This window comes from Lycium barbarum, chromosome 10, assembly GCF_019175385.1.
Source record: "Lycium barbarum isolate Lr01 chromosome 10, ASM1917538v2, whole genome shotgun sequence".
Classification (NCBI taxonomy): domain Eukaryota; kingdom Viridiplantae; phylum Streptophyta; class Magnoliopsida; order Solanales; family Solanaceae; genus Lycium; species Lycium barbarum.
This window is the reverse complement of record NC_083346.1, coordinates 12,961,543-12,978,851: the sequence shown is the minus strand read 5'-3', so window position 1 is coordinate 12,978,851 and position 17,309 is coordinate 12,961,543. Positions and strand designations below refer to the sequence as shown.

The window sequence follows — 17,309 nt, the reverse complement described above, 5'->3', positions numbered from 1 at the left end:
TCAGATTTGAGCCCCAAACACCTACTAATTGTACTAACTAAAATCTTGTTGAGGTCGGTATGCAGTATTATGCACAACCCACACTGGACCTATATTTCTCCAATACTTGGAAGGGTAGTAGGGCCTTTCACTTTGAATACATGATGTCACACATTTGAAATAAATACATGAATGCTGAATCAATCATTTGTAAGTTGAAGTTTGATCTTAGAAATTTTGAAGTGCAAGTGAAATACTATTTAAAGTTTAAAGTGAAATATTGAACAGGTTATCCCTGACCCCTCGTCTTGTTAATCTTTATGGATGTTTTTGACTTTGTGGCACGTGAGCTTGTGAAAGATCAATAGTTGACTTAACCAAGTACTCAAAAATATACAAGGGGGTCACAGGTCAAAACTTGAACCCACTAATGGAAATAAACTATACAACTTGATCACTACAAAATCTGCAGAATATTCCATTCTATATTTCTTCTCCCATTTCTATGTTAGGTATCCATAACTTAAGCCCCCCACCCCTCAAAAAGAAAAAAAATTAAAAGTCTAAAGGAAAAGTCAGCTTAAAAAGAGAACATTTTTACACTTTTAGAGTATGGTCCTGGACCTCGATAGATTCCTTCACCAGTTCAATGTTCTTTTCACTAAGTGTCCCATCTTCCTCAGCATCAAAGCTAGCATGAACACTATAGAGAACATACACTAGCACAGCAAGAGCTGAGAAGAATCCGAATCGCACGTAGGATGGCCTATCAAGTGAACCTAACAAGAATATGTTGAGGAAGATAGATATGGAAGGAATCCATGGCATTAATGGGACACCCCAAAACTCGGGTTTTCGCGCTTGTGGTACCATATAGTGGAACAGTTGTAACACAGCGATGGCGATAGCAGTACAGGCCCCAAGCATGAAGGCTTTTGGCTTGCCTGGTGGTGCTAATTGCCATAACAAGGTGAATAAAATGGATGTCAATGAGAAGCAAACAAGGAATGATAGTGTAGGCCATGGATTTGTTACTCCAACCGAGACGTAACGCTTGTAGATAACAGCATTTGCTACCATGTAAAATACAAACAGTGTACCAATTGATACAAGGTTGAGTAGTATTTGTAAATCAGTGAAAAGGGCAATTGCTGCTGTGCAAACTCCTGAAAAAAACCAAACAGATCCTGTATTAGCACAATAGTAGGAAATTCCCAGCAAGAATTTATTCTCAAATTGGTAAAGACTGTTATTTCAGTCAAAAGTTGCGGCCATGTAAACACTTTCTGGCAAGATTGTGGGTCTGAGGAAAGCACATGACCAGATCTTCAAAAGCGTACCATCTATAGCATTTTCAACTCTCTATTTTTAAGTCATCTAACATTCCCATTTAACCAAATTCTTATTCTTACTCCAGTACCGTAAGTCACACACGTAATCTTTGCAAAGAATAAAATTTAAAATTGGTCAGCAGCTTAAAAAGTTTTATACTTTGCTGAGCTCAAATACCTGACTCAATAGTGAATCAAAGTATGTGGAGAACATTCGTTTAGATAATGATGGAAGGAACCTTATTAGTTTTATATTGTTTGGACCAATAATTGCAGTTAAATCTTTCTTGGGCTTCTCGAACTAATAAGGAATCTTACTTATTATATATAATATAAGGTTTATACGATGCATTATTATCACGAATTAGTTCATAGACTAAAGATGGGATTAAAAAAAGAGGATTTAATTCCCTTTGGGCGGTAATTGCCACCACTATTTTTGACTCTCATGGTCTCCCAACATGAGATTGTTTCAGGATATATACAACTTTTAAAACCTATATGGAATCTTGTTTCTCGAAGATATGTTACTCAGACTCTTTAAACATGCCGATCGGTGCAAGTCAGGCACTCCAAAATTAATGAATTTTTGGAAATTCCAACAAAGTGCGGCAATAGTTTGGAGAGTCAAAGCAACATAGCCTTAAAATACATATATTTCGTTATTTTGAAACTTTTAGTTGTTATAGTGTTGAGAATATAGTTAAGAAAATGAAAATGTGCTCGTTCTAAAAATAAAAGTTTTTAAATGATATAGTTGTACACTTCAATATGATACCTGAAATCAAATCTTTAAGAGTACCTACTATCAAATCAAATTTCAACTAAAAAGTTGAAATTTATATTCTCCAACAACTTAAAGTTTGAAAAATGGACAAAGAAAATTAGAAAGGCCAATTTCATGAGAAACGTTGGGAAATGACCCCAGCTTTATCCTAAAAAGGGACCCACATTAATTAAAAAAAAAAAATCAGTCAAAGTCCCTTCACTAAAAATCTCTCAACTCTTTGTGTGATTATGAGTGACTCATCATCTTGACATGAAACTATAGGTCCCACATAACCCAGAAAAATAGTTAACCGAATATCATCATGAGTCCCATGATAAACTTATGACCATTTTTCCCGAAAATGTAAAGCTACATTGCCTCAACCGAAACGGTTCTTTTGTGGACCCCCTACTTTCTAACGGCAAAGCAAATAATACAAACAGCACATTCACGCAATAAAAGGAAAACATTCACACTCACACGTATTTCTACCAAGTGTCAAGTGATTCACAACAAAATACGTAACATAATAAAATACCATAACCGAAAATGGTTGGTGCCTACTCGTTTTCAAAATATCAAGTCAATTTGACTAGCTAATTACTATCCCTCTATTTTCATTTAGATGAATCTATTACTATTTGAAAATTTTCAAACCGGTTCTTTGACCATATTTCGTTATATTTTTTCTAAATTATTTAAATTATAGATTATCATGGCTTATGATATTTTTTTATATAATTTTTATTTTTACAAACTTAAAAACTTTATGTCAAAATTTACGATTAAAGTTACAAAGTCTGATCCTCGTACTTCGAAAAAATTTACATAAATTGAAACGAAGGAAGTATATTTTATACCCCGCAGACACTTAGCTTTTTTGCATACCCCTTAAGAAAATATTAAATCTTAAAAAAATACGTAATATAACTAAACTACCTTAATTAAATACTACGTAATTAATATAGTTTCTTGGTTACATAAAATCTCAATTATCTAAATAGAAATAAATCTGGAAGAAAATAATTTATTTCTTTTTGATTATATAATTGGGCACTTAATTTAAAAGAAATAAGAGGTCATTTATCATTGGTATCGATAAAGCTATCTTCATTATTTCAATTAGTGAAACCTCAAGAGACAATAATGGCTATTCAATTTACCAATATTCACACCAAACACGAAATACGAGTAGATATTTATCATCTAAGTCAAGATCCTTATAATTAAGGGCCTTAAATATCCTACTTAAGGGGTATACGTAGTGCATTAAAATAAGGAATTGAATATAATACGTACCAAGGAAAACGGAAGCATTAACAGGCGTTGATGTTTTAGAATGGACCCTAGCAAACCAAGCGGGGACTACGCTGGACCGTCCGATCACACACATGTATCGAGCTTGGCCCAACATCGCTACTAATAAAGATGTTAAAATACCGAAACTAGCCCCAACACCTATCACATTTGATACCCATCTCCAGCCGTCCGATCCCACAAATGCTCCCGAAAATGGCGCATCTGGATCAATCTGTTCATCAAAACATTTTCAATTATAAGTACAATGTGTACTATTTAACAATTTATGTGGACCTTTCACACACCAGCTTTTAATGTACATTAATAAAAAGTACAGTACTAAATAATAGTAACGTCGTGGGGATATGGTGATCATAGAAACATAATTGGAATGAATAAAATTTCTTTATTTTTAATCAACATTTAAGGTTAGATTCAAATTTAGTGGTCCATCGTACTCTGATGACTTTACGTATGACAGATTCGATTTTTTTGGGGGTGATAGTGAAAAAATTGATAGATAAATCACCCTCACAACCATTTGGCAAGACTTTACGTGAGATTTTCATCACTTTATTCGATTCAAGTTTCTGAATGGTATTGTTTTTGGGTAGTGCGCGTTTTTCCTTTAAATTGGCTCAGCAACACGAATTCAGATTAAATAAAGTAATGAATTCCATATACCATATAATACAACGAGAGCATACTCAGTGTAATTTCATAAATGATTTCTAACATCGAAGGGTTGGCCGGTTTGGTGTATGCTCGACCTTACCCACACCTCGTGGAAGTAGAGAGACCATATACCATACTATAATATAGTTAAATAAAAATAGATAAATAATAGAAAGAGCATAAATGTACTTTAACATAAGCAGATATACTGATGATAAAGGAGAAGAAAAGCAGAGGAAAAAGGGAGAATTAACTTTATTTTATTTTACCATATCATAAGGAAGAAGCATGGACATTGAAGCAGCCATGAGGCAGTAAAGAACTGTCACGAGTATAACGGAACCCGAGACACCAACAGGTATATCCTTAACTGGATTTCTGACCTCTTCAGCCATTGTTGAAACGGCATCGTACCCTATGTAACTCAAATACACCATTGCTGCTCCATTAAACATACCTGAAGCACCAAATGGGAAGAATCCACTCGTATGATTATTCTTATCCCCTGCCTCTGTAAAATTCTTCGTATCCCCTCTTGTAAATCCAATTACTATCACAAATACTATGAACACTAGATGTAACGCCGTTAATACCATATTCAACGTCGAACTCTCCCTTGTACTGCAAAAAAAGAAAAATCAAAATGATTGAACAATTGGGAGCAATTTACTTACGATACTTAGTTAACATTATAAAAAGAATTCAATGAATTATGAATTCAATCCATTTAAGGGCGGCTCAACGGTGAGGCTAGTAAAACATCTTCTTTTGGCCCAAAATTTATGAATACTACATTTTCGTACATATGTATATACTAAGGTCTCGGATTAAAATTTGGCCTTCAACCACTGATTTTATTAAAACACCATCGAATCCATCCTAAACAGAGAGACGGGTATTTAATTGGATTGAGATTTTTCATGATTTTAGCTTACCTGTAGCAGATGATTACGGTGAGGGCTAAAACCACTAACACAGCAACAACATCAATCTCATTGAATCCTTCTGGTAAGCCATTAACGGTGATTCTCAATTTGCTTTCTGTAGATATGCCGAGCGCTGTACAAAAATATCCAGTAAAACTCCTCGCCACCGCCGCATTTGATAATACATAGTCAATAATTAAATTTGCACCGGTCAAAAACGCTAGAAATTCACCTGCACTACAAAAGACATTGATTAGGTTCAAACTGCATGAACTTTGATATCAAATTAATATAAAAAAAGTTGCTAACTTATAGTATTTTTTATTTAGTTTTCAGATATATAACTTTTAATTTTAAAATATTGAGTTATAAGTTTAATCAAATTTACTCTAAAAAGGCGATGTAGTGTCATATGTGTGTTTTTTTTTTTTTTTTTTTAACAAATTGGAATGTGAAACGGACCGAAAGTGATACGGATATAGCTAAAAGCGCCGCCAGCAACAGGCATATCAACAGCAAATTCAGTATAACAGAAAGCAGAGAGCAGAGCACATAAGCCAGCAATGGCATACGACAGAACAACAGCAGGGCCAGCACATACTCTACTAGCATGACCAGAAGTAACAAAAACACCGGCACCAACCATACCACCGACACCGAGTCCGATAAGGTCGTACCAACGGAGACTTCTCTTCATGTCGCCACCAGACCGGGCCCTGACTCGACTTGTTTCTTCGAAACTAGTCGAGACAGAACCGGCCCGGCGAACTAAACGGTTTGGGGTATCTGAAAGTGCTTTGAGGTAAGATTTGATATTAGTGAAAGAGGAGCTATGGGTCTCCATTTTTCAAAAAAAAATTTGGACCACAACTATTTCTTTCTTTTTAGTATAAGTAATGGAATTGAATTGGAGGAAAATGAAGAATGAATGGGTATTTAAAGAGTTTTTTGCAGTTGATACTTACTGCTGAACATGGCTGATATTGATACCTATTGGATCAACGAACTAACATCCACTGACGTTTTTAAAGGAAAACAAATTGCCTTTTTTTCCTCTTTATGATTATATGCGGATTTAGAATTTCTGTTTTACCTGTTTAATTTTTTAAGATTTTTTTTACCATCCGAGGAAGGGTAAGGTTCGCGGACACTTTACCCTCCTCAAATTTTTCATTGTGGGATTTAACTGGGTGTGTTGTTCTTGTAATTTTTAAATTTTTTTTTGTATTGAACCGTTATATGTTTAAAATTATGAATTCATATTTACTGCTATATATTATAATATTAGTTAAAATTCACATCGGGTTCAAATGAACTCGATAGAGAATGCAACATCCGCCTCCTCAGGAAGAAATTGCACGGTTTGCTCTTCAAATGTGTCTTTTTTTTGCCTTTCAAATGGACTGGTCTTTAATTTTTATCCTTCAAAATCGAATTTATGTCTAACATAAGTTTTTTAAGGGCGCAGAACATAACTTATTGAATTATGATGCGAAAGTATAAATTTATACTCCGCAATAAAATTATTTATTATCAAGTCAAAAATTAAATACCAGCACAAAATAGAGGCAAAAGTGAAAATGACCCGTCTCTGCTTACAAGGCCCAATGCTTAACATGCACAATCCGAATTTTAATGTACAAATTTGAGTATTAATGATCTCATAATTGTCTTTTTTTTTTTTTTTTTTTTTTTTTTTTTTTTTAAGATTTGTGTAGTTTTTGTGAAACAAAAACATTTTAATTATAAATCTATGGATTTAATTGCTAAACCACCCATAGTGGGTCTGTTCATAAGCATATGGATTTTAATAAAGTGAGATTTTTCGATGTGAATTCAAATTAGTTAGCGTCAAAACGGTATCGAAAAGCCAAGAAAAAAAGTATATAAGAAAACAAACAATATGACATAGATAAGTTAGATTAAACTTTCTATGAAAAGGTCTATTAAGCAATTTCGAAATGCGATACGCACCTTTTCCTTCATTATGGCCCCTAAAGTTTGAATAAAATATATAAATAGTCCCCTTGCATTTGATAAAATATAGGGATAATTTTAAAAGTGTTATGAAATATAGAATGAATGTCCACTACACAAATATAATGCCTCTTTCATTATCTTCCACCATATTAATGGTTCTTCCATTATCTTCCACCATATTAATGGTTCTTCCATTATCTCATATATTGAATGCATAGGTAGCACTATAAATAGAGGCATAAGTTTTCATATGTAATGTACTTGAAACACATTTTGGAAGAATAATAAAATCTCTCCTCTTTGTCACTCTATGTTTATAGTTTTCATCCTTTAATATTATTACTTTTTTAGCTTCATTTTATAACACGTTATCAGCACGAGACTCTGCCGTTCCGAGCAAATACTTTAAAAGCCTCGAAGGTATTGACTTTCTATTTCCCTTTACTAATGGCAAATCTTACTAATCGTGAATTTGTAGCCTTAGATATATCCGACAATAGCTATATGTCTTGGATTCTTGATGCCGAAATTCACCTTAATGCGATGGGTCTGGCAGACACCATTAAAGATAAAAATGAGGCATCAAACCAAGACCGTGCCAAGGCAATGATATTCCTTCGCCATCACCTTGATGAGGACTTGAAAATGAAATATCTCACTGTTAAAGATCCTCTTACTCTGTGGAATAATTTAAAAGATAGTTATGACCACCTGAAGATGATCATACTTCCACAAGCACGTTTTGATTGGCTTCATTTAAGGCTACAAGATTTTAAATCTATTAAAGCATATAATTCTGCCATGTTTAAAATTATTTCTCAGTTGAAATTATGCGGTGAAAATATCACTGATCATGATATGCTGGAGAAAGCATTCTCCACTTTTCCTGCCTCGAGTATGCTCCTGCAGCAGCAATACTGAGAAATGAAGTTCAAGAAATATTCTGATCTAATCGCACATCTTCTAGTGGCTGAACAACATAATGAGTTATTAATGAAAAATCATGAAAGCCGACCCACTGGTACTGCCCCATTCCCTGAAGTGAATGAGACAAATTTTCGCCATTCTAGGCGTGGAAGAGGTCGTGGCCCCAGTCGTGGTCATGGCCGTTGTCAAGGAAGAAATTTTAATCATGATTCTCGTCTTGCACCAAATAATACCCTTCACCAGCAGCAGTGTAAAAGGAAGGATGAAAAGTATGAAACTGGGCAAAAGAAAAATTCAGAAAATAAATGCTTCCGATGTGGAGGAAAGGGGCACTGGTCACGTACCTGTCGTACGCCAAAGTACCTAATTATGTTGTATCAAGCCTCTCTCAAAAGGGCAGAAAAGGATGCCGAAGCAAATTTTATTTCTGAAGATAATGTTGAGCCCATGCATATGTGGCACATTTCTTTGAACTCCCTGAAGGAAAAATAGATCATTTGATCGGTGATGAATCTGTAAAAACTTAGATATTTCATACGTGTCGTTTGTATGTGGTTATGTTTCCATGTTTATGTAAATGAAGTGTGTGTAATTGTTACATCCGACATTTTTGCTTATTCAAAAATTCGAAATAATTTGACTTGTAATGAATAAGGCCATATTTGGACCCTACTTGGGCCTTACTTGGGATGAATGTGTCGGCTATGAATACGTTGGTGTGGAATTACGAAAGGAGGCCAAGGGCAAAAATTGGAATTTTAGAAATTTGCTCCATGAATTACAATTAATTAGCCAACAATTGGGCTCAAAAAAAATAAATAAGAAATAAGGCCCAAAAGGGAAGGCCCAACCGGCCATACAAGGATCCAAGCCCATGGATTAATTAATTTCCATGTGACATTATATAATTGTCCATATCCTTAGAACATTCAAGAACAAACAAGAAAAACCAAGAACAAAAGAAAGAAGAGGAGCATTTCGGGTGAGAGGAGAAAGAGGGAAAGAAAAAGAAAAAAAAAATTCTAGCCCTTCAATCTTGAACCCAAAAATTGTAATTTTGGTGTAATACTACTAAGTGCAAGGTCCTCTACAAGGTGGTATAAGTATCTTGGCAAGAAAGTGATTTTTGTAGCAAGTGAAGAACTTGAAGGAAAGGTAAGAATCAATTCATTTTCTTATGTTATGAGGTTTGGTTGATGTTGTGATATGTAGAAATGAGTAGAGTTTACGAAAATATGAAAGTTTGCAAAGTGGGTGTGTTTGTATGAAAGTGGTTGTGTATGTATGTTAATTTATGGATATAATGAGTTGAATTTTTATGTTGTAATCTAGTTGTGGTTATGGTGGAATTTGTATTGGAATTGAAAGTTGAAAGAATTTAGTGGAAGTCGGAAAAGTAAGGTATGGCCGTGTGGTATTATGTTGATTATGGAATGTGAACTAAATTTTGTTAGTATGTTAATTGTGTTAATTGTGAAGTGAATGAAAGAGTAATGGTTTTTGTTGTTATGGAAAAATGGTTATTAAGTTGTAGTAGGAAAACATGCAAGTTTATTATAATTATGTAAATGTGGAAGTGAAAGTAGGAAGATGCGAATTACGGTTATCATTGATGAAGTTGGAAGGTAAGAATATGTTATGGATGTTTATACTAAAAGATTGGAAGTTGTGTGTGAAATATGCCCTTGGTAGGAAACTTGTATATTGCGTATATCTTATGTATATCTTGTGAAAATGGTATGATATGCCTCCGAAATATGTTGTAATGATCTTGATAAGTGTTGAATATGAAAATGGTAGGGTTGGTTTGGAAGTGTAAGGTTGAAATGAGAGATGTTTCGTTATGTCGGAAAGATGGCTAGTTATGCCATACCTTGTATTTTGTGATATATGTTGTTGTCATTGATGTTGTTTCTGGGTTGCTGTGTTGATATATTAAGCCGAGCTAAGTCTCGGGGATGATATATATATAGGGGAAATGCTGCCGAAATTTCGGTAGGCAAGTATGTAACAAGTTTGGATTATTGAAAAGTTTGAAATTAACAATTGGTAAACTTGACCATTTCTAGATTTTTGACGAGATTGGAGTGGAAGCCAAGCGAGCGTAAGGCGCAATCGAGGTATGTAAGGCCTTTCCCTTTATTCTTAGGCATGTTCTGGATGTGATAGGCTCGGCCGCGAGCCTTAAGTACGACTCCGTTCCTCGGAATTCGAGACGGAAATCCGCTCCAATTCCTTCAGTACAATTGAAACCCTTTTCTTATAAAATGCCTTCAAAGTGAACTTTTGCACGAAACCTTCCCAAACGGAGTCGGAACACTTCCAGATGATTATGGATGACCTCATAAGGTATACTATCGGTAATTTACATATGTCGCCTCGAGTTGACCCGAGGCGGGCCCACGAGGCCCGATACCTTCTGTATGATCTTAATTACCTTAATTCTGTCCGATTTTCTCAGAAAACATCTGGACTACTATTTTGATCACATTATGACTGTTTTTATACAAATCTTATAAAATAACTCTTGACATCTGGAAATCTGGTCCTGGTTATAATCTGTCGTGCCTCCCCAAGTGACGTGTAGGCGCGTAGTCTGAAAACTATCCGAATACTTTGGTTCGATCGGCCAGTTGGCCTACTTCCGTTCTGTTGATTCTGTATGACGATCTATATGTATGTGGTTTCTCATCAATCAGTTCGTGCACATGCTATGATTCCTTTCACCGGATCCCGGGCCGGTACGTATTTCGTGCGGTGGGTCGCCGAGCCCCATATGTGAATTCCGAAGTATGATGTGTCCGGTTCCGGGGTACTGTGTTATATGTCCGTCCCCGGTTACCGAGGATATATTACGAAGTATGATGTGTCCGGGCTCGGGGTGCTGTGTTATCTGTCCGCCCCCGGGTACCGTGGTTATGTTATGATGAGTGACGGAGATCGGAGAAGAATTTCTGATATCTGACGTGTTGTGGTGCAAACGGCAGGAGTGGTGACCACGTTCTTGTACCCTATGTGTGATTTTGTCTGTCTGTATGACTTATGATTCTGTCTGTCCGTCCGGATTATCTGTCCGACTGGTTATGATTCTGTCTGTCCGTCCGGATTATCTGTCCGACTGGTTGTGATTCTGTCTGTCCGTCCGGATTATCTGCCTGACGGGTTACGATTCCATCTGTCCGTCTGGATTATCTGACCGACGGGTTTCTATTCCGTATGTCCGTATGGATCCCGATTCTGTATGTCCGCATGGACTCTGATTCTGTCTGTCTGGACTATGATCCTGTCCGTTTATCGGGACTATGACTCTGTCCGTCCGGCTTATGAGCCTATCTATTATATTTCTGTGCTTCCGGTCCAGATCATGATTATGTTTGATATATTTCTGCTTTACATACTCGGTACATTTTTCGTACTGACCCCCGGTTCTTCGGGGGCTGCGTTACATGCTCGCAGGTACAGGCGCACTTGGTGATACGCCGCCAGTCTAGGGCTCGGATTCTGCTATCCTGAAGAGCTCCTTCGATCCGGAGCAAATACTTTTGGTATATATATCTTCTGTTATCTGTAGACTCTGTATGTATGGTATTTTGGGGTACGGCGGGGCCCTGTCCCGTCATATGATTCTGTATGTCTGTAGAGGCATGTAGATAGATGTGTGGTTTACGGGTTTCGTCTGTATGTTAGCCTTATCGGCTTATCTGTAAATGTCTGCATGTTCAGGTATATACATATATATGTTCGCGCGCGTGCCGTATCTGTATCAGCCTGATTCCGTAAACATCTATTTAAAGAAAAAAAAAATCTGAGTGGTATGAAATTCGGTCAAGTAGGTATGTACGGGTACCCAGTTAGGGTACCAGTCGCGGCCCACGGGGTTGGGTCGTGACAGAAGTGGTATCAGAGCGGTTAGTCCTCGGAATGTCTACAGGCCGTGTCTAGTAGAGTCTTGTTTATCAATGTGTTGTGCACCACATCTATAAACAGGAAGCTACAGGGCATTTAGGATGTTACCCTTCTTTGGATTCTTAGATCGTGCGATAGAACTGTATTAGTAGGATGATCCTCTCCTAACGATCTGCTATGTTTCAGTGATGCCTCCGAAGAAGGCAACAACTGCCCAGAAGGGCAAGGCGAGGATTGAGGCAGGAGAGACCAACCGGGCCCCGAGGGTTACCAGGGCCAGTGTGCAGCTTGCACTTGGGGATGTGCCCCCATCATCTGGATCTGTTACACCCCCCTTGCCGGAGGATATCGGAGCAGCAGAAGCTGCTGATCAGGAGACGGCTCCACCGCGAGCTCCCGAGGTTCCAGTGCCTGAGCCTCCAGCTCCACAGGCAGGGGCGGAGGGTAGGGCTATGCGAGATGCGGTCCAGTTGTTGACCACGCTGATGGCAGAGCAGGTTCGTAGACATGGATTTGGGGGTGGTCGTGCGGACAGATATGAAAGCTCCAGGGCTCGTGAGTTCTTGACATGTAATCCTCCAGAATTCTCCGGAACAAAACCTGAGGAGGACCCCCAGGAGTTTATTAGAAAGATGGAGAGCACGATACGGTTGATTAAGGCTTCGCCGACTGAGTCCGTTGAGTTGGCTTCGTATCGGTTATACGAGGTAGCGGCGAACTGGTATGAGTCTTGGCAGCTCTCCAGGGGTGACGGAGCTCCCCCAGCAGTATGGGTCGAGTTTACTAAGGCCTTCCTTGAGCATTTTCTACCTCCAGAGCTACGGAGAGCCAGGGTTGATCGATTCTTGCATCTAAAGCAGAACGGTAGGAGTGTTCGAGAGTATAGCCTGGAGTTCGACTCATTGGCTAGGTATGCACCCGCTATAGTAGCAGAGATGGCCGACAGGGTGCACCGGTATGTGATGGGGCTAGACCCCTATTTGATTGATGGTTGCCTGGCGATGGCTTCCCAGCCAGGAATGCATGTTGCCCGAGTACAGGCATATGCCCAGGGCATGGAGGACCGGCGTAGGGAGCGTCGGCCTGATAGGGGTCCCAATAGGGGCCGACTTAAGAGAGCCAGATCGGCCGGATATTCAGGGGGATTCCAGGGTGAGTTTTCTCAGTGGCAGGGTAACAGGTATCCGTCCCAGCCAGCATACAGTACGCCCCCACAGTTTTCGGGACAAAACTCCATGGCTTCGAGTTCGCGAGCAGATGGGAGTTTCAGTCAGATGGGGCCATCCATACCTCGATGTCCTCATTGCAGGAGGCGCCACCCCGGCGAGTGTTATCGTGCCACTGGTGCCTGCTATTCGTGTGGCCAACAAGGCCATACGATGAGAGAGTGTCCACATAGGGGTGGTCCAGGTGGTTCAACCCAGCTTACCGGGTCAGTTGCTGGCTCATCCCCTCCTTTGGCAGCCATACGCCCCACGGGGCGAGGGGCCCCAGCACCAGCACCAGCACCAGCGCCAGCGAGTCGTGGCAGGGGTCGCGGCAGGACCCAAGAGCGTCTTCCAGTGCACACCCAGGTATGCTACTGATCTCTTTTGAGGGATGTGTGTATGAACAAGTCTGTATTTTGTTACGTCATGTGATTTCCTTCTTCCGGGTACTAGTAAGGGTAAGGTAATGTCTAACTCGATAGACACCGAGAAGAATTTCTGATATCTGACGTGTTGTGGTGCCAACGGCAGGAGTGGTGACCACGTTCTTGTACCCTATGTGTGATTTTGTCTGTCTGTATGACTTATGATTCTGTCTGTCCGTCCGGATTATCTGTCCGACTGGTTATGATTCTGTCTGTCCGTCCGGATTATCTGTCCGACTGGTTGTGATTCTGTCTGTCCGTCCGGATTATCTGCCCGACGGGTTACGATTCCATCTGTCCGTCTGGATTATCTGACCGACGGGTTTCTATTCCGTATGTCCGTATGGATCCCGATTCTGTATGTCCGCATGGACTCTGATTCTGTCTGTCTGGACTATGATCCTGTCCGTTTGTCGAGACTATGACTCTGTCCGTCCGGCTTATGAGCCTATCTATTATATTTCTGTGCTTCCGATCCAGATCATGATTATGTTTGATATATTTCTGCTTTACATACTCGGTACATTTTTCGTACTGACCCCCGGTTCTTCGGGGGCTGCGTTACATGCCCGCAGGTACAGGCGCACTTGGTGATACGCCGCCAGTCTAGGGCTCGGATTCTGCTATCCTGAAGAGCTCCTTCGATCCGGAGCAAATACTTTTGGTATATATATCTTCTGTTATCTGTAGACTCTGTATGTATGGTATTTTGGGGTACGGCAGGGCCCTGTCCCGTCATATGATTTTGTATGTCTGTAGAGGCCTGTAGATAGATGTGTGGGTTACGGGTTTCGTCTGTATGTTAGCCTTATCGGCTTATCTGTAAATGTCTGCATGTTCAGGTATATACATATATATGTTCGCGCGCGTGCCGTATCTGTATCAGCCTGATTCCGTAAACATCTATTTAAAGAAAAAAAAATCTGAGTGGTACGAAATTCGGTCAAGTAGGTATGTACGGGTACCCAGTTAGGGTACCAGTCGCGGCCCACGGGGTTGGGTCGTGACAGTAATGCTTTGTTTAAATAGTAATATATGTAATAAAATGTGTGTAATGCTTTGCCTAATCATAATATCTACTTCGATTTTCACTTTATCTATTATTTCATTTTGAAGAATCTATGGAAATTCTTCAAATTTTATTTGGATCAATGACCAATCATGAAGATATTTGTGTGATTGATAGTGGAACAACACATGCCATATTCAAAGATGAAGGCTCCGAAAGAGCTACTATATTTCTGACTAAGGGGACGAAACTTGTTATAGAAGATGCATTATTCTCTTCTAAATCCCCAAGAAACTTGTTAAGTTTCAAAGATATCCGCCGTAATGGAAATCACGCTGAGACATTAAACGAAATAAATGATGAATATCTTGCCATTACAAAGAATGTCTCCGGCCAGAAATATGTTTTGGAGAAATTATCAACTTTGTCTTCTGGTTTGTATTATGCAAAAATTAGTACAATTGAAGCACACTCGATCGTAAACCAGAAGTTTAATGATTCAAGTACTTTTGTGCTTTGGCATGACCGAATAGGTCACCCTGGATCAATAATGATGAGACGAATTATTGAAAATTCAAATGGGCATCCACTTAAGAACCTGAAGATTCTTGAAAGTGGTGAATTTTCATGTGCTGCTTGTTATCAGGGTAAGTTGATAGCTAAGCCATCACCAATGAAAGTTGACATTGAATCTCCTGCTTTTCTAGAAGGTATACATGGGGATATATGTGGACCTATTCATCCACCTTGTGGGTCATTCAGATATTTTATGGTCCTAATAGACGCATCTTCAAGATGGTCTCATGTGTGCCTCCTATCGTCTTGAAACCTGGCGTTTGCGAAATTATTGGCACAAATAATACGCTTAAGGGCACAGTGTCCGGATTATACCATTAAGGCTATACGCCTCGATAATGCCGGAGAATTTACGTCTCAATCTTTTGATGATTATTGTTTATCAGTTGGGATAAAAGTTGAACATCCTGTAGCACATGTTCATACCCAAAATGGCCTTGCTGAGTCATTTATTAAACGACTACAATTGATAGCAAGACCACTACTTATGAAAACACTGTTTCCCACTACCGTCTAGGGACATGCTATCTTACATGCAGCATCTCTTATTCGTCTCAGACCGACTCATTATAATAAATACTCCCCGTCACAATTAGTATTTGGTCATGAACCAAATATTGCTCATCTCCGAATCTTTGGCTGTGCTGTATATGTGCCTGTAGCACCACCACAGCGTACTAAGATGGGCCCCCAAAGAAGGTTAGGTATATATGTTGGGTTTGAATCACCCTCTATTATTCGCTATCTTGAGCCATTGACGGGAGATTTATTCACTACCCGATTTGCAGATTGTCGATTTGATGAAATAAATTTTTCACAATTAGGGGGAGAGAGAAAAGAAAACAAAAGAGAAATTGTGTGGAAAGCTCCATCACTATCTCATTTTGATCCACGTGCCCCCATATGTGAACAGGAGATCTAGAAGATCATTCACTTGCAAAAAATAGCAAATCAAATGCCAGACGCATTTACTGATTTGAAAAGGATAACTAAGTCACATATCCCTGCAGAGAATGTGCCTATCCGAATTGATGTCCCAAAGGAAAAATCTACTAGTGTCATAGCCTCTAAATCTCATGCACGCCTGAAGCGTGGTAGGACATTGGGTTCTAAGGATAAAGATCCTAGAAAACGAAACACGAAAAATGATCAAAATGACACTATGAAAAAATATCATGAAGATATTCAAGATCTGACTAGTCCTGATACTCCTGAAGATATTAGGGAACCCGAGACTCAAGTAAATAAAGAACTATCATTGAGTTCTTCTGGTGATGGGATAAATATGAATCGATCGAAGATTATGGTGGATAATGTTTTTGCATATAATGTTGCACTAAATATTATGAAAGACATTGACGATCAGGAACCCCAATCTGTCGAAGAATGTCGACGAAGATATGATTGGCCAAAATGGCAAGAGGCAGTTCAATCAGAATTGAATTCACTTGCCAAACGTGAGGTTTTTGGACCTGAAGTCCAAACGCCTAATGCTGTAAAACCAATTGGCCATAAATGGGTTTTTGTGCGAAAAAGGAATGAGAGAAATGAAATTGTGAGATACAAGGCACGCCTTGTTGCACAAGGATTGTCTCAACGACCCGGTATCGACTATGAAGAAACATATTCACCCGTTATGGATGGCATAACATTTCGATATCTCATCATTTTAGCTGTACATGAAAACCTTGAAAAACATCTGATGGATGTGGTTACAGCTTACCTTTATGGCTCACTTGATAATGAAGTCTATATGGAAATTCCTGAAGGGTTTAAAATGCCTGAAGCAATTAACTCAAAGTCTCGGGAGATGTATTCAATCAGATTACAAAAATCGTTGTATGGTATAAAACAATCAGGGCGCATGTGGTACAATCGCCTCAGTGAATACTTGGTAAAAGAAGGTTATATAAATGATGTCATTTGTCCATGTGTTTTTATTAAGAAAACAAAATCAGAGTTCATTATAATCGTTGTTTATGTTGATGACATAAACCTAATTGGAACTCCAGAAGAGCTCCAAAAGGCGATTGAATATTTAAAAAGAATTTGAGATGAAAGATCTGGGAAAAGTAAAACTTTGTCTTGGTTTGCAGATTGAACATTTGACAGATGAGATCTTTATCCATCAATCTGCTTATACCGAAAAGGTTTTAAACGATTTTACATGGACAGTGCGCATCCTTTAAGTACTCCAATGATTGTTCGCTCACTTGAAGTGAGTAAAGATCCGTTCCGACCTCAAGAAGAAAATGAAGAGCTTCTTGGTCTTGAAGTACCATATCTTAGTGCAATTGGT

General features: G+C 38.8%; 1 protein-coding gene across 1 annotated transcript; it reads right to left on the bottom strand.

The window, feature by feature from the left end:
• Positions 1-330: 330 nt before the first annotated feature.
• Positions 331-5,981, bottom strand: LOC132614114 (cationic amino acid transporter 7, chloroplastic-like). Its single transcript, XM_060328479.1, has 5 exons — positions 5,442-5,981; positions 4,989-5,211; positions 4,323-4,674; positions 3,379-3,610; positions 331-1,145 (listed from the first exon to the last, which is right to left on the bottom strand). The coding sequence occupies exons 1-5, from the start codon at positions 5,821-5,823 to the stop codon at positions 577-579; spliced, it is 1,758 nt and encodes a 585-aa protein (XP_060184462.1). The 5' UTR covers positions 5,824-5,981; the 3' UTR covers positions 331-576.
• Between the last annotated feature and the right edge of the window lie 11,328 nt (positions 5,982-17,309).

Coding starts and splice junctions, on each gene's coding strand:
- LOC132614114 (XM_060328479.1), bottom strand. CDS start 5,823: ATGGAGACCCATAGCTCCTCTTTCACTAATATCAAATCTTACCTCAAA. Junction 3,611..4,322: donor TGCTTCTTCCTTATGATATG/GTAAAATAAAAT, acceptor TTTGATGAACAG/ATTGATCCAGATGCGCCATT. Junction 1,146..3,378: donor TAATGCTTCCGTTTTCCTTG/GTACGTATTATA, acceptor GGTTTTTTTCAG/GAGTTTGCACAGCAGCAATT.